Below are 22910 nucleotides of genomic sequence, written 5' to 3' on the forward strand. Positions count from 1 at the left end.
GGGGGAATGGAATGAAGCTGGAGGTGGGGAGATTCAGGCTGGATGTGAGGAGGAGGTTCTTCACCATGAGAGTGGTGAAACCCTGGAATGGGTTGTCCAGGGAGGTGGTCGAGGCCCCGTCCCTGGGGGTGTTTAAGACCAGGCTGGATGAGGCTCTGTCCAGCCTGATCTAGTGTGGGGTGTCCCTGCCCATGGCAGGGGGGTTGGAACTAGATGATCCTTGTGGTCCCTTCCAACCCTGAATGAAACTATGAAACTATGAAACTACTAAAGATAACAAAATGCTGTATCTTTGAAACAGATGGGAGAGACAAGTGGGGAGAAAGCCACCTGTTAAAATAAAGATAAAATAGCCAGCTGTGTGATGGGTTGAAAATTCCCAAAAGCATTAAATTTGCTGGACCAGCACAGTTGGAAACAAATGAAGCTGTATTTACAAGCAAAATTACGATCTACAATGAAATGCAAGAATATGTACAAAACATACAATATTTACAGATATTTACAATTTATAAACAGCAGAAGAACCTCCCTGGCCAAAAAGCAGGAGAGCTGCAACCTTGTCCCTTCACCCATTCCCCTCCTTACCCCCTCCTTGGACACAAAAAGGACAAGTAAAAGAGCAGAGAAGTTGTTGTTACTACCAGGCACAGCAAAAGCAATGCAGTCAAGGCCAGTAGAGGCAGGAGAAGCATCAGCCAAAGCTGAAGAAGCCAAAAAAGGGAGATTGTTTTAATTACTAGCTTATGTTTGTTATCTCTCCAATGGATTATTAGGACTTATCATTATTTTCCTTTTTACACACAACAGTGATTTCTTTACATTTTAGCACTTTCTGTTCAAGATCTGTGGAAAACTTTAAAGGTACAGCCTAAAACTAACACAGAGTGGTAGGCTGTGGGAATGTGAATTATACCATGCACAAACTCCTTAATATATAGCCACTGACTCTGCAGGTGGTTGCCATTTGGCCCACCCTGCAGCTGTGATCACCTCCTCAGAACCTACTCTGTCAGTTTGTCTTTCAGCTCACTGTGGTGGCACTGCCTGGATCAGGACCACTACATTTTTCACAATTCTCTCAGATAACACCTGTCCCTACTGCCAAAGGCCAGGTGTGCTGCCAATGGCCCCGAGCTGTGAATGAAGGAGACAGAGAGAGGTTGAGTAGGGACTTTGGGTCAAGCTAAGGACAAGTCCTGCCATCCTTCAGCAATCTCATCTTCTGGGCATTCTTGACCAGCATAGCACCAGCTAAATCAACAGAAGCACACTTCTCTGAGACCTTGCTAGCCCATTAAGCTCCCCAGGGCCTCCCACATGCTCACAGGTCCTCTCTTGATGAAAGCAGTTGTCAGGATTACTGTTCACATGGAATGTTCCAGAGTTGTTCTAGTTTGAGACTGCCTGCTTTAACAAGCAAGCCCAGTGCACACATTGGGAGTGAAAATGAGAGAAACATACAAAAAGCCCAGTGGCTGAGACAAGGAGAGTTTAATGGAATGATGCAATGACCAATCCTTCAGACTATTTTGCAGAAAAGCAACAGCAGAAGCAGTGGCAGAAGCCAGAGAAAAATGATACACAGTGAATGCCCTCAAAGACTTGGAATGAGTCTAAAGAAGGAAATGAGGTCACTCAAGTGGAGGTGCCCAGCACAGTGAGCAGCAGGAGCAGGCAAAGATGTCTTTCCCTTTTCCTGTGGCAGAGTCCCCACAGGGCATCTGTCCCCTGCATGGCAAAGGGAAACCAGGCTGGAGCATCTCTCCAGCCTGGTTCCTGTGATCCACAGAGCAGTTCTGAAAGCAGCAAATTGTAACCAAGGAAGAGAGAAAAAGTGTGAGTGGAAGACAGGAAAGGTGAACATTGGCCAAGTCTTCAGGGAACCCAGAATATCACTGTTCAGGCTTTCTCTTCAGGACAAGCCTGAGGTGATCATCTGCTCCTAAAGCAATGGCCCAAAGTGTGATCCTCTGTCCATCATCACATTCTGAAGTGCCTGGGGGTCCTTCTCTGAGGCCATTGCCAGCATCTCTAGCAGGGGCGGCAGGGCCTGCAAGAGTAGCGGTTGGTGATGCAGGAGAGGTCAAAGCCCCCGGAGTTGATGGGCACTCCCTCAGAGCTGAGGATGCTGCCAACAGCAGCAGAGGTGGAGGAGCCCACAGCAGTGTTCTGAGGGAAGGAGCTGAGGATGGGTCCTGGCAGGGTCACCACCACAGCAGGTGGCTGGATGGCAACGGTGGAGTCCTGGCACTTCACACAGCAGGGCTCATTGCAGCTGTTGGCCAGCGGGGTTGGGCCACAGGGCTGGCAGGGTGGGCATGGCCTGCAGCAGGACATGGCTTGGATCTGGAGGTTCACCTGGATGAGAAGGCAGGGGAGGAAACAGAGAAGGTGAGTGGATGAGGGAGGAGCAGCCTGGTGACTCTATCACAAAGGAGCCAAGGCCAAGCCTGAGTGCCCAGCTGGAATCTGTGCAGGGTCTTCATCACCCTGTTAAGAACAACCTGGCCCAGGGAGGCTCTCTCTGAGTTCAGAAATCAAAAGCTCCTCAGACACTTCCCTGCCTCCCCCCTTTAGCAGACCCTCTCCCTGCTTCCCACTCTCCAGACAGGAAGTACCAAAACCCAGGACAGAACAGAGGCAATAGGAGCTGAGAGCTCCATCAGGGAGAGATCTCCTTATGGAAGAGGAGCAGCAGGGGCTCCAGACTCACCTGGTTGGCAAGGAGAAGGAGGCAGGAGAAGTGGATGAGAGAGCAGGACCTGGGCTGCCTTTTATACCTGCCCCTCATTGCCGCAGGACCAGAGGCACCTTGGCAGAGGTAACAATTTTTGCACAAACTCATCTTGAATGCAAAGCATCACAGCTAAGGACATGGCTGTGCTTTCATTTCCTGCACTGCTGCCTTTTCATTTCCAGGTTTGTGTCAGGACCACACCCCAGCTAAAGCTTCTTCTGTGCCCTGGGAAGAAAAGCTCCAGGATTTCCCAGTAAGGAATGCAGTAGTGCAGGCAGGAGAGTCATGAGAGGTTCCTTTGAGGTCGGCTGCCCTCTCTGAAGCTACAGGAAATGGGAAGACAAGACCCTGACATTAACCCAAATTTGAAAGCACTCCCTCTGCAGAAAAAAGGCACCCAGTGTGTGCTGGTGAGACTCTAAGGGTCAGCTGCTATTCACCCTGATTGTGATGAAGACCTGACAGCCTCATGGCCTAATTTCAGTCAGCAGCTTGCAGACTGTGCTGCATGTTCCAGCTCCAGCCACAGGATGGGTGTTCTTGTTTTGAAGTTGGACTCTTGATATTGTCCCTAAATCAGGGCTCTTCACCCAGGCTTCCAGGCACCAATCAACTCACTGAGTGGGGAGATTTGTCTTTATTTCTGTTCTGCAGGATCAGGTGCCAGGTGTCTAACCACAGCCAGCTCAGCTGCCCAGAGATGCATTGGGCTTTGTACAGAAACAGTAACTAAGAATGAGCTGCCCCAAAGGGAGCGATTGGTCACCTGAGCTTGTGCAAGAGAAGTTTCTTTCTGCATGTGTTAATGACTGCCTAGCTCATTATGCTGAGGTGGTCCTCTGCTGACATGTAAAATCTCCTCTCAGATATGTGTTCTTCAATAGTGTAATTAATGTATTTAATATAATAATATACTGAAATTTTAATAGCTCATGCATCTGATTCTATCATTATGTACACCAAATCCATCAGAAGGTCTTTCGAAAAACTGCCTGTGTGAGCTGATGGTTCCCAGTAGCAACCCACAACTGAAGAGAAGCTCCTCTGAGGGGATGAGAGTCTCCTGATGAGACAGAGGAACCATACTTGCAGTGCAAGGCAGTGCTTACCCTGTGGTTACCTCAGGAAGGCAGCCAGGATGAGGTAGGCGAGGCGCAGGCTGAGACTGATACTGCTGCGTGTGTGAGAGAGACTCCAAAGGCCACAGGACCCAGCCAGAGCCCCACGAGAGCAGAGCTGCCGGAAATGACACTGCCAGGGGCACAGACTCGTGTAGCTAGGCTGAAGTTGATTTTCCATCCCACTTGCTCATGTCCTACCCATGGTCACATAAGTAAAACCCACAGGGTACACTGTGCTCTATACCTCCCAGATTCTCTCGCTTGGACAGGGAAGTGCCTGCTCCTCATGGATGAGACACACTAGCATACAGGAATGAAATAGCACAGGATCTCTTGGATTTGCCTGATCTTCTGAGACAGTTCTTCACAGCAGGGACACAGGCCTGTACAAAGGAAGAGAGACTTCTCTTGCATTGCTGGGGCTTGCCATTTCATCTGCTGTTTGTCTCTGGCCATCTTCTAAAGCCAGAGATAAAGACTGAATGAGTGCCCCTGGCTCTTTCTCCTGTTGCCCTGATGACCTTGACTCATCCTCATCCTTTGCCAGAGGAGTTGCTTTCCTGGTATGGATCTTTTTCAGTTCAAGGGCAGCTGATCCTGACACAGGCTGGTTCTCTGGTGCAGCTGTCGTGCCTGTTGGTCTGTCTGTGGGCCCAGAGACCTTGTCTTGCCCCTGAGCATTCTGAACACTGATGGGAAGCCCTTGATAGGCATGGGCCAGGCCCCAAAACACTGCAGTGATTTCTGTCTCTTGGGAACTTCCAGACTGACAACAGATATCCTTACAGCACACGGACACCCACAAGGTCTCCCTTCAACTTTCTTCTCCTAGGCCCCATACCCTAAGAGTGTCAGCATGTCCCGCCTTCACTCCTCCATGAATGCTCACAGCCCAGAGCAATGCCACAGAATTTAGCAGAGGACAGGGTATAAGACAAAGAAGAAGGGCTTCAACCCAGGATCATAAATGATTCCATATAAAATTTGGAGACAAGAAGGGATGATCGGACAGCAGGGCATGCTCAGAGCTCCTGGGCTCCCAGGTGTCACAAGCAGCTGTCAGAAGCAAGAGACAAGGCTGTGACAATTCCTCTCACATGTCAGTGTTTGGGCATCTGGAGAAAAGCATGAGTGGTGCCCATCTCCTGAAAACCTGGCCACAAACAGGCCCACAGAAATGGCCCACATCACCTGCATGCACAGGATGCCACTGGCACTTCAGTCTCCTGACTGTGTTGGCAAGTGTCTGCTGCAGAAGCGCTTGGGGCTCTCATACTGACACTTTAAGCCTCCGGTGGGTAAGGACAAGGCGGAAGGCAGGAAGTGATGTAGCAGCAGAGCAGGAAATCCATCCCATCATCTGGGATAGTTTGCATTTGTCATGATCTGCTCAGAGAATTTTTCCTTCCACAAAGCTGCCTCTGGGCCTGAGGCACTGCAGCACTGCTATAAAAGGCAGCCCAGCTCTCTGCTCCCTCATCCACTTCTCTTGACTCCTTCTCATTGGGAATCAGGTGAGTTTGAACCCTCTACTCTTCCTCTTTCAACATCAGATCTCTCCTTGATGTATGTGTCAGCTGATAGGGGCTGTGCCGGGACTGGGAGCTGCTTGTCCTGTGAGAAGGAAGGGGAAAGGACTTATCTGAGGTGTCTCATGGGCTTTGAATTGGACAGTGTATGTCTGGTCAGGGGGAAACTTGAGTGGCTGAGTTCATGCCTGCTTCTCATGTGTCCCTATTTTCCATTTCCTTCTCCTCTCTCCCAGGCACACGTCCAGATACAAGCCATGTCCTGCTGCAAGCCCTGCCAGCCCTGCTGCCAGCCCTGTGGCCCAACCCCACTGGCCAACAGCTGCAATGAGCCCTGCTGTGTCAGGTGCCAGGACTCCATTGTTGCCATCCAGCCTCCTGCTGTGGTGGTAACCCTGCCAGGACCCATCCTCAGCTCCTTCCCTCAGAACACTGCTGTGGGCTCCTCTACCTCTGCTGCTGTTGGCAGCATCCTCAGCTCTGAGGGAGTGCCCATTAACTCTGGGGGCTTTGACCTCTCCTGCATCACCAACCGCTACTCTTGTAGGCCCTGCCGCCCCTGCTAGAGCTGCTGGCAACTGCCTTGGCAAGAACTTCTAGGGCCTCAGAACATGGTGCTGTTTAGAAGGCCATTGTTGCTGCCTTCAACTGTCTTTCCTTTCTTCTTCTTACTGTCAGTGTGACTCAATGGCAGCCTAGAGGAGCCTCCCAGTGCCAGCAGCCTGACTGTTGGTGTCCTTCTCTCTGCAGGGCTGGACACTCTGAAACGGCTCCACCTCATCTTAGTGGGTGAAGTCTTTGGTGCTCCCTATGTGCCACCTCCTTTTCTTCTCTAGAATCATTAAAGCTGTGCTGCATCCAAGCCTGGGCCTCTGAATCCTCCTTTCTTTTCTGGCATCTCTTCCAGTATAGTCAAGAGGAAAAATGAAGGAAATGGAGGCAGTGCTTTCCTGCAGGGGAATTTGTGTGCTTAGTAATGCAGTCAACTAATTTCCTTCTTTCAGGAATGAACTGATAGTGAGGCTGAGGGATGCTCAGCCGAGTATCTCACTCTAGCTTAGCTCTCTTGGGCAAAGACCTTGGCAGCTTTCTCCCAGCATTCTCTCCTCTACCCAACCACACTTGAAGAAATCCTAGCTATGGTCTTTGTTACAGCTCACAACCACCTTGGGTGTTTGAAGGAGGTGATGAAGAAGACAATGCACCCAGGTGTTGTGGTTTAGGCTTAGACAAGCCCCTTGAAGCATTCATACTCTGCCCTCCACCCTGTAGTGGCATTAGAAGAAGCACTGGGAGCAAATGGAAAACCCCTGGGCTGAATACCCCAGAGATCCAAGAAGCACCAGGAGTTACACCACCACGAAAGAAGAAACACTGAAAGGCAGTGATATGAATCCTGAAGAGCTCAGCCCACAGGCCAGAGCCAAAAGCCCCCTGCCCTCACTGGACCTCCCCTTCTACACTGGCCATGATGTCACAATGGCATCCAGTGCCCCATTGGCTACTCTGGCTGTGGCTGCTTCTTGCTTCCTGTGAGAAAATTAACCCTCTCCTAACCGTATCCAGAACATTATCTACAACGTTCTGTGCCCTCTACCTCCTGCCCAGGAGATTGCATTTTTCACATCCAGTGGGGAGCCCAAAGGTTTGAGATAATGAGACATCTGACCAAGGTCTGTTAAAACAATTAGTTCAACAGTCCATGGCCTCAATGGGGGTCTACCGGTCAGCATCTTGATACTACATAACTCCCCATGTGCTCCATGTACTCCCTCTGGTGATCATCATCTCAGGGCCATGGGTCAAGTCTATGCTATTGCAGTATGTTGTCACTTATAAGATGATTACAGCACTGAGCATGGAGTTAGGGAATTTGGTTGGAGCATTCTCCTCTCTCAGTTATCTCACCCCATTTTTTGGTGAGACAGGGGAGGAGATTTTCTCAGCTTTGTCGAATGTTGAATATCTCTGAGATGTCCAAGCCAGTCTGCTCATGTTGCAATGTCTCCTGATAGTGTCCCACATCTTCTTCAGGTTTACAGCCCCCAGAGATCTGCCCAAAGGCTGGATAGTTGAGAGTGGCAGGTTGCATGGAATGTATGGACAAGTGCCTAGGGCAGTGGTCACCTCCAGTGCTTTGCAATTTCACTCCTGAACAAGTGCAGAATCCTGGAAAACTGGTGAAGTATTTGGAAGAATCTTGTCAACCTGGCAGTTCCTGAGAGGCAGAAATCACTGCCATGTGCTGGGGACTTGCATCCACCTACTAAGTCCTTCTCATCACTATCCTGTGTTGACAAGGGTAAGAGAATATCTCTGCAGCAGCTAACCAGGCAGTGCAGGTGTCAGTTGCCTCTCTACAGGAACAGAAATAGACCAGAACATCACTTCTCCTGATGAGGGATGATACTGAAGAACCAAAGCCATCAGGGGAACAGGAGGAAGAGCCAGGTATAATGACCCAATCCTTATCACTGAGTGATCTGTGAGATATGAAAAAGAGATATGAAAAAGGTGAGCCCATGATCACTTGGCTCCTCCTATGCTGGGATTATGGGGCCAGGGGTTGGAATTGGAGGGCAGAGAAGCAAAGCAGTTGGGATCTCTCTCTGGGGAAGGGGACATTGACAAGGAAATTGGAAAAGGGACACAGACCCTCAGCCTCTGTAGGTGGCTTCTGTCAGCTGCAAAGAAAAGGTCATATGTCACCTAGGCAAGCGGACCAACCCATGGACAGGGATATCTAGTGCCTGAGGGAATTAACTATGCTGGAGGTGATTTATACTGATCGCAATGACAAGCAGCCACCCTCAGATCCAGATGCAGTCCAATGCACACTACCCATGTGGCAGAAGTTCTTTTGAAGCACACCGCCATCATATGCAACTCATTGGCAGTGGTGCACTGGAAACACAGCCAGGGACAAAGGCTGGATAAATTTGCTGTCAACTGCACCAATATGAGAGAAGTCTCCCTTCCTCTCTGCTAAGAGGAACAGATATTCAATGCCCTAGAGAGAGAATCTGGGAGCTACCTACCACATGGAGATGAACATGACAAAATGGGATGGAAAATCCACTCCAGTCCTAGCTGCACGAGTGCATGGTCTGTGAGGGAAACAATCACAGAAGGGAATTCCTCCCACAGGAATTGTGCTCCAGTATCCTGTGGGCACTTCCCCAAAGAGAGCCAAAGGGCTCTTCTGTGTCACTGACATGGGGAATAATGCTGGCTTTGGTATCAACACCTGCTCTATTGCAATGTTGAGCAAGTTTGGTGCTGGGGCATTCCCACAGATCCAGCGCAGCAGATGAAATCCACAGCAGATATTCATACATTGAAATATGCCTCAAGTCCATACTCATTAACTAGCCAGTGGTCACTTTCTTGCTCACTTCAGATTAAAGCTTCAGAGTCTCTCAAATTCACTGCACATGCTCAGAGGATGAGGAGTTTATTTGGGACAGGATTATTCCAGCTAGGAGGTGTGGTCCTGAGTGTCTATGATGGTTTTCAGGAGAGAAAACTTTTCTGAAGTTTCTTTAATCCTTTGAACTCTTCTTCCTCATATGGTCATAAGTTAGATCATCACTTTGTTTGTCAGGTCCTGGACACTATCAACTGGTTCTAGCTGGTTTTGAAGGACAGTTTGTTAGGTAAGGGGAAGGTGTATGTGGAAGCTTCAGAAATAAGGATGCAAGGACTCTTTGTTACGGGTGATAAGGATGTGGTTACATTGCTGAGGTGGCCCCAGCTGCACAAGCTAATTGTATTTGTAACCATTTCCCAACAATTCCTCCCTTTGAGATTTCCAAGAATTTCTTTCTTGGAAACCTCATGGTCTTGCTCTGTAAAAATGAAAATGATATTTCTCTTCCTTGGGGTTTCTGTACAGTTTTGTTAGACACTGGATGGTCAGTGGAACAAATTGGATTCTGAAACAACATCAGATACTGTCTTGTTCCGGAGAGGGAAAAGACTCAGTTCTTTTGAATATTCCTGTGTTGTGAAATGAGAGGCACAAACGAGGCCAAAATATCAACAGCTAGACTATTTTTTACATAAACAAAGTGGATGGATCCGAAGGGGAGAGAGAGAAAGTAGAGAGGGAGAGAGAGAAGAGGAAAGAAATTATATTACCACACCCCTCACCCCTCCAAGACAGTTTGAGTCTGTGGAGGAAAGGTGCTGCAGGAGAGGTTGGGTCTGTAGAGAAACGATGCTGAGGCTTTTGGCTGGAGAAGAGATGTGGTCCTCTGGGCAGCCTGGGTCTGTAGAGGAAAGGTGCTGAGGCTTAGGCTGGAGAAGAGATGTGGTCCTCTGGGCAGCCTCTTCAGTTCCATGAGTTGCAGCAGGCGGATCTTAGGACATGGGGAGAAGGTTCAGTCTGCTTCTTCCAGGCTCCACGGCCTCTTTTCTCCGGAGCAGCTTTGTCCTGGGCTTTTCCTGCTCAGCGGCATGCTCCTTCTTCTGTGTTTTCCTTCATCTCCATTTTTCTCCTGTGTTTTTCTTCTGCAAGCCAGTAGTTGCTCAAGTCTTTTATACAGTTTTTAGTCCTTAGGTATGTGTCCAAATATTGTCCTTCAGGAATTCAGGGGCCAGGAAATCATCCTTAGGTAAATATCCAGGTATCATTCCCCAGGAAATCTTTCTGTGCATTAGGAAGGGGTCTGGATAGAGGGGGGGGGGGGGGGCCTCCACCTCCTCCTTGTTGATCTACATGCCCCCACACTCATTACACATCAGGAAACAGGTGGTGAATCCATTGTCTACCCTTTCCAGGGCACTTGATGGGTGGAGATTATTTTGTCCTGAAGGTGTGATGGCTGGGTCCTAGGGCCATTGTTGTAGGCCAGCTGCAGTCCAGTGTTATCATGATGCAATTACAAGGTGATTTGCATCCAGGATTGGTAGACAGGATTTCTACATGATCTTTGCACCTTCCTTCCAGTGGCTCTGCCCAACACATATCAGCTATTGTCTGGGCAAGCAGCAAGTGATTTTATCTTTGTTGAGTCACACCAGGAGAGCCAACCTTTAGTCTCTCACAGATACCTGCAGCTGTTACTGTCACAACAGCCACTGACATTCCTTGAGTCACTGAAGGTTTGTAACCAAGAGGTAAGCCAATTCCACCAGGATTTCTCTTTTGTCTTCTCCCATTCTTCACTGCTTTCTCAATAGATGATTTTCCTCATTGCTGGATCTTAAAACCATCTTCTACCTACGGGCAACATTCTTTCCTAATTAGAATACAAGTGCCCCCTTGGCTCACTAAGAAGTAATCTAAAGCCATCTTGTTTGGCAGGGCTACCCTTCTGACCTTCTTGAAGGTCTCTTCCAACCTGGTTTGCTTTATTCTAATAAAGGTTTATTCTAATAAAGACCTTCAAGATCATCGTGTCCAACCCATCAACCAATCCAACCCACCCAAACAGCTAACCCATGGCACCAAGCACCCCATCAAGTCTCCTTCTGAACACCTTCAATGAGGGCAACTCCACCACCTCCCCGGGCAGCCCATTCCAATGAGCAATCACTCTTTCTGTATAGAACTTCTTCCTAACATCCAACCTGAACCTCCCCTGGTGCAGCCTGAGACTGTGTCCTCTTGTTCTGGTACTGGCTCTTCCAACTGGTACTGTCTCTTCCAACCTGGTTTGGTTTATTCTAATAAAGTTTATTCTAATATTCTAATTATGAAGAGTCACTTGCAATTTCCCCCAGGTGTGAAGCCCTTTGATTCTCTGCTTTTGTTTTTTTTTTTTTTGCTTTTTTCCCCTGGGCCATTTTAAAGTCCTGATCAAGTCCTTAATCAAGTCCTGATATTATTTTAGGCTCTTCAATTCACCAGCTTTATCAGGATTCCATTTCATGTGCTCCCTGGGGAGATGCAATTTCAGGCTGGGTTCATGCTTCTGAGCCACTTTCTCTGCTGCATTATCCCAGCTTGTCCATCTTTCCTCAGGAGTAAACACATTCAAGCAGAGCCTGTCTGTCTCCCCTGTCAGGACTGTGAGTCACCAGTACAGCTTCCACAGTACTATCTATGCACATGCACTGCTTTTCCTCAGGTCCCACAGCCTAAGAGAGTCATTGAGCCTGAGTTCTTCCAGACACCAGACTGGCAGCTTCAGCTTCTTCCTCAGCAGAGGATTCTGATTCTGTCTGTCTCAGGGCAGCTGCCAGCAGCTACAGCTCTGTTACAGCCAACACCGCTGATGCAAGGCTGAACCAACAAACCCACACAGCTTCAAAACAGATCCTGCAGGCTACAGTGCCTGAGCAAAGACCTTTGTCTAATTAAATGCTAAACCAGTGCCAGAGTCTACAGCCCTTAGTATGATAATGAGTCAGTTGGAGCACTTGCTAAACTTGTCTGACTGTGTTACTCAATCCTCTACCCAATTCAGGCCAAGCATCACACAGAGAGCAGAGACAGAGCTAGGATATAAAAATCCACAAAAGGTTGTGAACATAGCAGAAAGGAGGACAGTTGAGGGGCTGTGCCTCTGCCTCTCCTCCCAAGATAGGGACACCTTCCTGATGAGAACTGGGTATTTAACACAGCTCAGCCTTGGCTGCCACAACTGTCACTGCCATGATTTGCATCCCTGACCCTCTTGGGTGCTACTCAGAAGTTACCAACTCCATCTCATTTATCATCACTGACACATTTGAGTCCCACATTAGCAGTTCATGTTATTAACATATTCACATCACTAACAGTTTACGTTATTAGCATATTAAGAGTTTCTTGCTCATGAATATTTTTCAAGTCAACTGATTTCTTCTGTGTCAGCAGGTCTCCCCCCAAGGTCTTTTAATGTGTCCCAGAGGAGACATCTTTGAGAGACCTTTCTCAGAACCCTTGGACAACTGACTAGACCTCACAGTAAAAAAACCCAAACAAATCAGAACAATACAATGTCCAACAAAACAATGAATTACAATTCCAAATGTTACAATTCCAAATGTTACAGGAGCAGGGAGGTCATTCTCCCCCTGTACACTGCACTGGTTAGGTCACATCTTGAGTACTGTGTCCAGTTCTGGGCCCCTCAGTTTAGGAAGGATGTTGACTTGCTGGAGCGTCTCCAGAGAAGGGCAACAAAGTTCATGAGGGGCTTGGAACACAAGACCTATGAGGAGAGGCTGAGGGAGCTGGGGTTGCTTAGTCAGGAGAAGAGGAGACTCAGGGGTGACCTTATTGCTCTCTATAACTACCTGAAGGGAGGTTATAGCCAGATGGAGGCAGGTCTCTTCTCCCAGGCAACCAGCACCAGAACAAGAGGACACAGACTCAGGCTGTGCCAGAGCAGGTTCAGACTGGATATTAGAAGTTCTCTACAGAGAGAGTGATTGCCCTTTGGAATGGGCTGCCCGGGGAGGTGGTGGAGTCACTGTCATTGGAGGTATTCAGGAGGAGACTTGATGGGTTGCTTGGTGCCATGGTTTAGTTGTTTAGGTGGGTTGGATTGGTTGATAGGTTGGACACGATGATCTTGAAAGTCTCTTCCAACCTGGTTTATTCTATTCTATTCTATTCTTTTCTCATAACAATAAAATTCTGAGCACAGAAGCAACCAACACCCTGGTGGCACTTTGGGCATCGCCGTAGTAGCCTTGAGAGCACTGAATACTTTACACCTTGGCTGGCACTCTGGGCCATCCCTATAACAGAGAGCAATCAGCCATCTAGACTGCTGTTATATCCTTTATAACCCAAATCTAAGGGAAAACATTTCCTGACTTATCACAGAATCACAGAATGGTAATGGTTGGAAAAGATCTCTCAACATCATCATGTCCCACTCCCATGCCAAGACAGGATCGCCTACGGCAGTTCAGACAGGAATGCATCAAAGTGATTCTTAAATGTCTCAAGAGAAGGAGACTTTAAAACCTGTCTGGACAGCCTGCTCCAGGGCTCAGTCACCCTCACAGTAAAGAACTTTTTCTCCATGGTGTGGTGGAACTGCCTGGGTTTCAGTTTGTGTCCATTGCCCCTTGTCCTATCACAGGGCACTGCTGAAAAGAGATTGGCATCTTCTTTTTGACAACCACCCCTCAGATGTTTGTGAACACTAATAAGATGCCTTGGGCAGTGATGAAGGGTTTCCTCATGTCTCTAGCTATTTCTCCTCCAAAACAGAGGCTTTGTCCCTCATCAGTAAGCATGCAGATGGAAAGACCACCAGAGAGACACAGGCAGGGCTGCAGCAACTTTTAAATGTGTCTAAAGAGGGAATGGAGGTGCTCAGCATGGGACTAGCAGGAGCAGTTAAAGATCTGCTTCCCTTTCCCTTGGGCTGTGGCCAAGTCCTGGGCACTTCTAAGTCTGGATCCTGCACAACATCCCAAAAATAAACCCCAGAGTTTCTAAATCCTAAACAGAACTTCACAGGTTCCAAAGTGTGACCAAGGTCTCTTGCCCTACTATTGTGTGCTGTGAGAAGAAGCTGGTTCCATCTTTTCCACATCCTCAGAACACAAAGACATCAAAAAAGTCTCCCTTCAGCCTTCCCCTAAGGCCCTCTTCTCTCAGCCTCTCAGCATTCACTTCTACATGACAGATCAGAGCCCAGAACATTAATGTGGAATCTTTTAGAGGACAGGGAAGAAGAAAAGGAAGAATGGCATAGACTAAGGATCATAAATTACTTGCTAGCCTATTGAGCTCCCTAGGGCCTCCCACATGCTCACAGGTCCTCTCTTGATGAAAGCAGTTGTCAGGATTACCATTCACATGGAATGTTCCAGAGTTGTTCTAGTTTGAGACTGCCTGCTTTAACAAGCAAGCCCAGTGCACACATTGGGAGTGAAAATGAGAGAAACATACAAAAAGCCCAGTGGGTGAGACAAGGAGAGTTTAATGGAATGATGCAATGACCAATCCTTTAGACTATTTTGCAGAAAAGAAACAGCAGAAGCAGTGGCAGAAGCCAGAGAAAAATGATACCCAGTGAATGCCCTCAAAGACTTGGAATGAGTCTAAAGAAGGAAATGAGGTCATTCCAAGTGGAGGTGCCCAGCACAGGGAGCAGCAGGAGCAGGCAAAGATGTCTTTCCCTTTTCCTGTGGCAGAGTCCCCACAGGGCATCTGTCCCCTGCATGGCAAAGGGAAACCAGGCTGGAGCATCTCTCCAGCCTGGTTCCTGTGTTCCACAGAGCAGTTCTGAAAGCAGCAAATTGTGACCAAGGAAGAGAGAAAAAGTGTGAGTGGAAGACAGGAAAGGTGAACATTGGCCAAGTCTTCAGGGAACCCAGAATATCACTGTTCAGGCTTTCTCTTCAGGACAAGCCTGAGGTGATCATCTGCTCCTAAAGCAATGGCCCAAAGTGTGATCCTCTGTCCATCATCACATTCTGAAGTGCCTGGGGGTCCTTCTCTGAGGCCATTGCCAGCATCTCTAGCAGGGGCGGCAGGGCCTGCAAGAGTAGCGGTTGGTGATGCAGGAGAGGTCAAAGCCCCCGGAGTTGATGGGCACTCCCTCAGAGCTGAGGATGCTGCCAACAGCAGCAGAGGTGGAGGAGCCCACAGCAGTGTTCTGAGGGAAGGAGCTGAGGATGGGTCCTGGCAGGGTCACCACCACAGCAGGTGGCTGGATGGCAATGGTGGAGTCCTGGCACTTCACACAGCAGGGCTCATTGCAGCTGTTGGCCAGTGGGGTTGGGCCACAGGGCTGGCAGGGTGGGCATGGCCTGCAGCAGGACATGGCTTGGATGTGGAGGTTCACCTGGATGAGAAGGCAGGGGAGGAAACAGAGAAGGTGAGTGGAAGAGGGAGGAGCAGCCTGGTGACACTGGAGCCAAGGCCAAGCCTGAGTGCCCAGCTGGAGTCCGTGCAGAGTCTTCATCACCCTGTTAAGAGCAACCCGGCCCAGGGAGGCTCTCTCTGAGTTCAGAAACCAAAAGCTCCTCAGACACTTCCCTGCCTCCCCCCTTAGCAGACCCTCTCCCTGCTTCCCACTCTCCAGACAAGAAGTACCAAAACCCAGGATAGAACAGAGGCAATAGAAGCTGAGAGCTCCATCAGGGAGAGATCTCCTTATGGAAGAGGAGCAGAAGGGGCTCCAGACTCACCTGGTTGGCAAGGAGAAGGAGGCAGAAGTGGATGAGAGAGCAGGACCTGGGCTGCCTTTTATACCTGCCCCTCATTGCCGCAGGACCAGAGGCACCTTGGCAGAGGTAACAATTTTTGCACAAGCTCATCTTGAATGCAAAGCATCACAGCTAAGGACATGGCTGTGCTTTCATTTCCTGCACTGCTGCCTTTTCATTTCCAGGTTTGTGTCAGGACCACACCCCAGCTAAAGCTTCTTCTGTGCCCTGGGAGGAAAGGCCTCAGCATTTCCAGGTCAGGAATGCAGCAGTGCAGGCAGGAGAGTCATGAGAGATTCCTCTGAAGTTGGCTGCCCTCTCTGAAGCTACAGGAAATGGGAAGACAAGAGCCTGACATTAACCCAAATTTGAAAGCACTCCCTCTGCAGAAAAAAGGCACCCAGTGTGTGCTGGTGAGACTCCAAGGGCCAGCTGCTATTAATCCTGATTGTGATGAAGACCTGACAGCCTCATGGCCTAATTTCAGTCAGCGGCTTGCAGACTGTGCTGCATGTTGCAGCTCCAGCCACAGATGGGTGACCTGTGGCTGATGGTGTGCTGTTGGTGCTGTGCCTGAACTGGGGTTCTTCACCCAGGGTGTCAGATGCCAATCAACTCACTGAGTGGAGATACTTGCCTTCATTTCTGCTCTGCAGGATTAGGTGCCAGGTGTCTATCAACGTCCAGCCCAGCTTCCCAGAGACATCACAGTATTACAGAATCACATAAGACTAAAGCAGAACACTTAGGGCAGATCACACAGGAACACATCCAGGTGGGTTTTTAAGATCTCCAGAGAAGGAGACTCCATGACCTCTCTGGGCAGCCTGCTCCAGGGCTCCAGGACCCTCACAGTAAAAAATGTTTTTCTCATAATAAAATGAATTTCTATGGTTGAGTTTACATCCATTGCTCTGTTTCCTGTCACTGGGTTCCACTGAAAAGAGACTGGCTCCGTTCTCCTGACACCCATATTTGAGATGTTTGTAGACACTGATAAGGTCCTTTCTCTAAATACCTGAGGTCTCTGAGGTCTCCCAGTCTTTCCTTGTAAGAGAGGTGCACCAGTCCATTAATCAACCTCTCTTCAGTAGTTCCCTGTGTGTCATGTACTGGGGAGCCTAGAACTGTTCACAGTATTCAAGATGTGGTCTAAACTGGGATCAGTATAAGTGGAGGAGGCCCTCCCTTAGCCTGCTGGACATGCTCTTCTTAATGCACCCCAGGAGACCATTGGATACCAGGGCACATTGCTGTCCCATGGATAATTTATTATCAACGAGGACTTTGGAGTCCTTCTCTGTAGAGCTGTTCTTGATTAGGTCAATCCCTAACCTGTACTGGTGCAGGGGGGTTATTCCTCCCCAGGTGGAGGGCTCTACACTTATCCTTTGTGAAGTTTATTAGGTTCTTCTTTGCCCAGCTCTCCAATCTGTCCAGGTCACTCCTCACAGTTTGGTATCATCAGCAAACTGACTGAGGGTCCACTGCATCTCTTCATTCACATCATTGGTGAAGATGTTGAAGACTAGGCTCAGTACTGACCCCTGGGGAACACCATAAGCTACAAGTCTCCATCTGCACCTTTGAATAGAGTAGAACAATATTCTGGGCTCTCTTGTTCAACCAGTTCTCCATCCATCCATCTCACTGTCCACTCTTTAAGCCTCACTTTTTGGGCTTTCCCACAGGGATGTTATGGGAGACAGTGTCAAAAGAATAGAGTAGAGTAGAGTAAAGTAGAGTAGAGTAGAGTAAAGTAGAGTAGAGTAGAGTAGAGTAGAGTAGAGTAGAATAGAATAGAATAGAATAGAATAGAATAGAATAGAATAGAATAGACCAGACCAGGTTGGAAGAGACTTTCAAGATCATCGTATCAAACCCATCATCCAACAAAACCTAATCAACTAAACCCTGGCACCAAGAATCCCACCAAGTCTCCTCCTAAACACCTCCAATGATGGTGACTCCACCACCTCCCCAGGCAGCACATTCCAATAGGCAATCACTCTCTGTGTAGAATTTCTTCTTAATATCCAGTCTGAACCTGCCCTGGTGCAGCTTGAGACTGTGTACTCTTGTTCTGGTGCTGGTTGCCTGGGAGAAGAGACCAGCCTCCATCTGGCTATAACCTCCCTTCAGGTAGTTGTAGAGAGCAATAAGGTCACCCCTGAGACTCCTCTTCTCCAGGCTAAGCAACCCCAGCTCCCTGAGTCTCTCCTCATAGGTCTTGTGTTCCAATCCCCTCACCAACATTGTTGCCCTTCTCTGGACACATTTCAGCAAGTCAACATCCTTCCTAAATTGAGGGGCCCAGAACTGGATACAGGACTCGAGGTATGGCCTAACCAGTGCAGTGTATAGGGGCAAAATGACCTCCCTGCTCCTGCTGGCCACTGTGTTCCTGACACAGGCCAGGATGCCATTGAAAAGCCTTACTCAAGTCAAGGAAGACAATATCCACTGCTCGCTCTCTATCTACCCATTCAGTCACAACACCGTAGAAGGCTCCCTGACCTTCCCTTGGTAGATCCATGTTGGCTGCTCCTGATGACCTTTTTTTCCTCCATGTGATTAGAGATGACCTCCAGAATAGAATAGAATAGAATAAACCAGGTTGGAAGAGACCTTCAAGATCATCATGTCCAACCTATCATCCAACACCATCTAATCAACTAAACCATGCAACCGAGCACCCTACCAAGTCTCCTCCTAAACACCTCCAATGATGGTGGCTCCACCACCTCCTTGGGCAGCCCATTCACCTTTCCAGGGATGGAGGTGAGGCTGACTGGTTTCTAGTTTCCTGTGTCCTGCTTTCCCTTTTTGAAGTCTGGAGTGACATTGGCTTTCCTCCATGCCTCAAGCACCTCTCCCATTCCCCATGATCTTTCAAAGATGATGGTGAGTGGTAGAGCAAGACTACCAGCCAGCTGCCTGTCGTAGTTTGGGCTGGGTGCCCTCTGCTACAGGAGTGTTTCCTGTGTCCAGAAGTCCAGCCCAGTGGGTGGACACAGGAAATTATGTTATTTCCTACCATGATCCCTTGCACCACTATAAGTTTCACGGCAGGGTCTGGCACTTCCTCTTTCCTTCCTCTTCGCCACCCGGTAACTGGGGGAGAGATCTCCCGGCCATGGGCCTGGTTAGGCCCAAGGCCACAGGGGGGATGGGCAGTCTCAGATCTGGCCAGGTGAGACTAGCCTAGCAGTGGGGGGGGAAGGAGGAGCCCTGGGGGTTTTGGGTGCACCCTCAGGTGGGGATGGGATCTTTCTGGGTCTGTTTTGGGGTTCTTCTTGTCACTGTGTTTCTAGGTCTCTGCATGCACTCACTGTTCTCTGTTTAAACTTTCCATCACTTTTGCAATCTGTTTGTTTGAGTTGTTATTTCTGCATGTGGTGGGGAGGGGGTTTGCCCCAACCCATTACACTGCCTCAGCACTAGCAGTTGTAGTCCATTGGAGCCCATGGATTTATGTACGTTTGGCTTACTCAAATGATCTGTAACCCAATCTTCACTGACCAGTAGGGAGTCCTCCTTCTTCCAAGCTTTCTTTTTTAATTCCAGAGTCTGGGATTCCTGGGGGCTAGTCCTAACTGTAAACAATTAAGCAAAGAAGGCATTCAGTAACTCTGTCCTCTATGCATCCTTGGTTACCAGGGCTCCCTGCTCGGTCAGCAGTGGGACCACATTATCCCCATTCTTCCTTTTGCCACTGATGTACTTGAAAAAGCTTTTTTTGTTGTCTTTTGTTTCCTTCACCAGAGGGCCTTGGCCTTCCTTGTTGCATCTCTACATACCCTGACTGTGTTCATATAATTTTTCCAAGTGACCAGTCCCCTTTTTCACATACTGTGAGTTTCTTTTATCCGTGTGACTTTACTCAGCAGTTCTTCACTTATCCATGCAGGTCTCCTGCCTTCTCTACTTGAGTTTTTACTCAAAGGAATGCACCTATCATGAGCTTGGAGGAAGTGATGTTTGAATATTAACCAAGTTTTGGCCTGTGGGATCCATCCAAGCAGGTCTTTGAAGAGGACAAAGCACTCCTGGAGTCTATGGTTGCAATTGTACTTATTGCCCTGCATCTTCCTCATGTGATACTGACCTCCACCATGTTACGGTCTCTATGACTGAGGCTACCCCCAATCTTTACATCTTCAACCAGTCCATGTTTGTTAGCACAAGGTCCAGTAGCAAAACTCTCCTTGTTGCATACTTCACCACCTCTGTCAGAAAGTTGTTAAGACACTGCAGGAACCTTCTGGATCATGTGTGCCTAGCTCTGTGGCCTTGCAGCAAATAGCTGAGTGATTGAAGTCACCCATAAGCAGCAGGGCAGGTGACCGTGATCCTACCTCTAGCTGTGTGTAGAAATCTTTGTCCACTTCCTCTTCTTGCTCTGGAGATCTGTAGGAAACACCCATGATAATATCTTTCATTTTAGCCTGCCCCTCATTTCTTACCCGTACATTTTCAACAGGTTCTTCATCACCCCCTAGACAAAGCTCAATGAATTCCAGTTGCTTATCCACATATAGAGCAACACCACTGCCTCACCTGTCTGGTCTATCTTTCCTAAACAGTCCAAGAAAACATTCCAGTCATTTGAGTTATCCTACCATGTTGCACTAATTGTGATGAGGTCATGGCCCTGTGACTGAAGACAGATCCCCAGCTTCTCATGCCTGTGTACACTAGTATAGATGCACTTCAACTGAGCTAATGAGCCTGCCACTGTTTTAGGGCAAGAAGCCCTAATTCCTACCTGACCATTCTCAGATGCTTCCATGGCTACTAACCTATCAACAAGCCCAGTGTTATTCTTCCTGCATGGATATCCCACCTCAACTGCACTGTCAAACGGTCAAGCAATGATGTGCCATGTCTAGGCATGTGCCATGTTTAGTTGATTAGGTGGTGTTTTATCACTTGTCACTCAGGAGGAGAGGCCAACACCCACCTCACTGCAACCTCCTTTCAGGAAGTTGTGGAGAGCAATGAGCTGTTGGCTCAGCCTCTTCTTCTCCAGGATGAACAACTCCAAGCCCCACAGGTGATCCACACCAGACTTGTCCAACCATTTCACTAGATGCTGGGGACCACGCTGGTGGAACAAGATTCATACAGTCACAGGCAAAACCAGGCCCCAGACCTGCTGCTGATGTTCCCTGAGAACCTGCACAGAGTGCACAGAGAGAGGATGATGTAGATGAGCCCAACAAACCTGCCCCAAGAGCACTGTTATTGCTGCAGTTGGGTCAAAGTCTCCCAGCAGAAGTCCACCTGTGTGGAACCATGCATGACCATTAGAGACATATGGGGGAACAATAGACAAGGCTGTGACAGTTTCTCTCAAATGGTAGTCTTTGGGCATCTGGAGGAAAAGCATGAGGGCTGTGCCAATCTCCTGACAACCTGGCCACAAAGAAGTCCACAGGAATGACCCAGGAGCCCATTACCTCCCTGTATGGCATGCCAGCAGCATTTGAGCTGTGTTTACAAGTGTCTGACCTGAAAATCCTTGAGACTCTGATCTCCACACTTCAAGCATTTAAATGGGAAAGGATTTGGCAGATGGCAGGAAATGAAGCATCATGAGAAGGGGAACCTGGGATGCAGCTTGTGCCATCAGCTTGGGTGGTTTGCATTTGTCATGAATGCTCAAAGAATTCATCCTTCCACAAAGCTGCCTCTGGGCCTGAGGCACTGCAGCACTACTATAAAAGGCAGCCCAGCTCTCTGCTCTCCCATCCATTTCTCTCACCTCCTTCTGCTAGGTAGCCAGGTGAGTCTGAAGGCTCTGCTCATCCTGCAAGATGAGGCCACTCTCCAATGTGTCTTCACAGGATAGGTGCTGTCTTAGCACAGGACTTCTAGCGAGAGAGGCTAGGACTTAGCTGACATCTTCTCTGCCTTGTGTTGGGGAGTGTATGCTGAGCCAGCAGGGAACTTCACTGTGGTTGGGTTCGTTGCTGCTCCTAATATGTTCCTATTTTCTCCTTCATTATTCTCCTCTCTCCTAGGTGCACCTTCAGCTCCAAGCCATGTCCTGCTGCAAGCCCTGCCAGCCCTGTGGCCCAACCCCACTGGCCAACAGCTGCAATGAGCCCTGCTGTGTGAGGTGCCAGGACTCCATTGTTGCCATCCAGCCGCCTGCTGTGGTGGTGACCCTGCCAGGACCCATCCTCAGCTCCTTCCCTCAGAACACTGCTGTGGGCTCCTCCACCTCCGCTGCTGTTGGCAGCATCCTCAGCTCTGAGGGAGTGCCCATCAACTCCGGGGGCTTTGACATCTCCTGCATCACCAACCGCTACTCTTGCAGGCCCTGCCGCCCCTGCTAGAGCTGCTGGCAAAAGCCTTGCACAAGAATATTCAAGACCTCAAAACATGGTGCTGAACAGAAGATGTACCAAATCCACCCCATCTTAGTGGGTGAAGCCCTTGGTGCTCACTCTCAGCCACTTCCTTTTCTCCTCTAAACTCATTAAAGTTGTACTGCATCCAAGCCTGTGCCTCTGAGTCCTTCCTTCTCTGGCTATTCATCCAGTCAGCTCAGGACAAAAGGTGGGAGAAGGAGAGGCTGGGACTCCCTTCAGGGGATTTTGTCACTTGGCAACATGGTCAATTAATTTCCTCAGCTGTGCAGCTGTCTCACCCTTGGCAGTCTAAGCCTTGGCTGCCTAATACCTTGGGTATTTGAAAGAGGCAATGAACCAATGCACCCAGCTGTTGTGGTTTAGTCTCAGCCAAGGCCCTTGAAGCCCTCACAATCTGGCCTCCACCCTACAATGCAAAATTGAAAACCTGTGGATTTCCAGAAGGAGTTCAACAGAACAGGCCAGAAACCAAAGGAACACCAGGAATTACTGCACCACTAAAGAAAATCCATTGAAATTCAGAGATATAAAACCTAACCAGCCCAACCAGCAGTGCCAGAGCCAAAAGCCCCATGCCCTCACTGGACCTTCCCCTCTATATCAGTCATTTTTGTGTTTGGACTGTGGAGGAACTGCCCCTGAATTTCCAGCAGTCCAAAGAAGACATATCCTGCTCTCCATCTGTACAGTTCAGGATCTCAGCTAAGAAAAAGAATCTTCAATGGCCTTGAGAGAGAATCTGGGAAGTACAAACCATGGAGCACCCTCTGGTTTTACCTATGGGACCATGGAGAGGATATGAGGATATGGGATGGAAAACCCACTCCAGTCCTAGCTGCATGAGTACCTGGTCTATAAGGGACACAATCACAAAAGGGGATTTCTTTCACAAGAAAACCATTCCAGTATCCAGTGGGGACATCTGCATACAGAGCAGGAAGACTGATCTACCTCTGATCCTCTTGAAGGAAGGTCCAAGCCACCTTCTCAAGAAGGGTGTGCTTCTGACTAGGATTAAAGGGGCCTTGCCTCCAGC

The 22910-nt window shown here is 48.8% G+C and overlaps 2 protein-coding genes and 1 pseudogene across 3 annotated transcripts in view; 1 reads left to right on the forward strand and 2 right to left on the reverse strand.

Moving 5' to 3' along the window:
* Positions 1-1479: 1479 nt before the first annotated feature.
* LOC137456221 (feather keratin Cos1-2-like) lies at positions 1480-2782 on the reverse strand. Its single transcript, XM_068167517.1, has 2 exons — positions 2717-2782; positions 1480-2361 (listed from the first exon to the last, which is right to left on the reverse strand). Exon 2 carries the CDS (start codon positions 2338-2340, stop codon positions 2035-2037), a length of 306 nt encoding a protein of 101 aa, XP_068023618.1. The 5' UTR covers positions 2341-2361; positions 2717-2782; the 3' UTR covers positions 1480-2034.
* A 2460-nt stretch (positions 2783-5242) lies between these two features.
* Positions 5243-6252, forward strand: LOC137456200 (feather keratin Cos1-2-like; annotated as a pseudogene).
* A 7995-nt stretch (positions 6253-14247) lies between these two features.
* The window catches only part of LOC137456212 (feather keratin Cos1-2-like), a 30479-nt gene continuing 21816 nt past the window's right edge, over positions 14248-22910 (reverse strand). Inside the window, exons 1-2 of one of the 2 annotated variants that reach the window (XM_068167512.1) lie at positions 15477-15541; positions 14248-15130 (exon numbers count right to left, since the gene is read on the reverse strand). In XM_068167512.1, coding sequence (XP_068023613.1) covers positions 14804-15109 — 306 coding nt within the window. In that variant the 5' untranslated portion in view covers positions 15110-15130; positions 15477-15541 and the 3' untranslated portion in view covers positions 14248-14803. Of the gene's footprint in view, positions 15131-15476; positions 15542-22910 lie in introns of those variants that run through there. The other variant, XM_068167513.1, reaches the window with a different exon arrangement.

The sequence above is a fragment of the Melanerpes formicivorus genome, unplaced genomic scaffold (assembly GCF_026170545.1).
Source record: "Melanerpes formicivorus ecotype bairdi unplaced genomic scaffold, bMelFor1.0.p_v2 SCAF_119, whole genome shotgun sequence".
Lineage (NCBI taxonomy): Eukaryota > Metazoa > Chordata > Aves > Piciformes > Picidae > Melanerpes > Melanerpes formicivorus.

What these genes read in the sequence shown, in the direction of transcription:
- LOC137456221 (XM_068167517.1), bottom strand. Translation starts at nt 2,340, where the DNA reads ATGTCCTGCTGCAGGCCATGCCCACCCTGCCAGCCCTGTGGCCCAACC.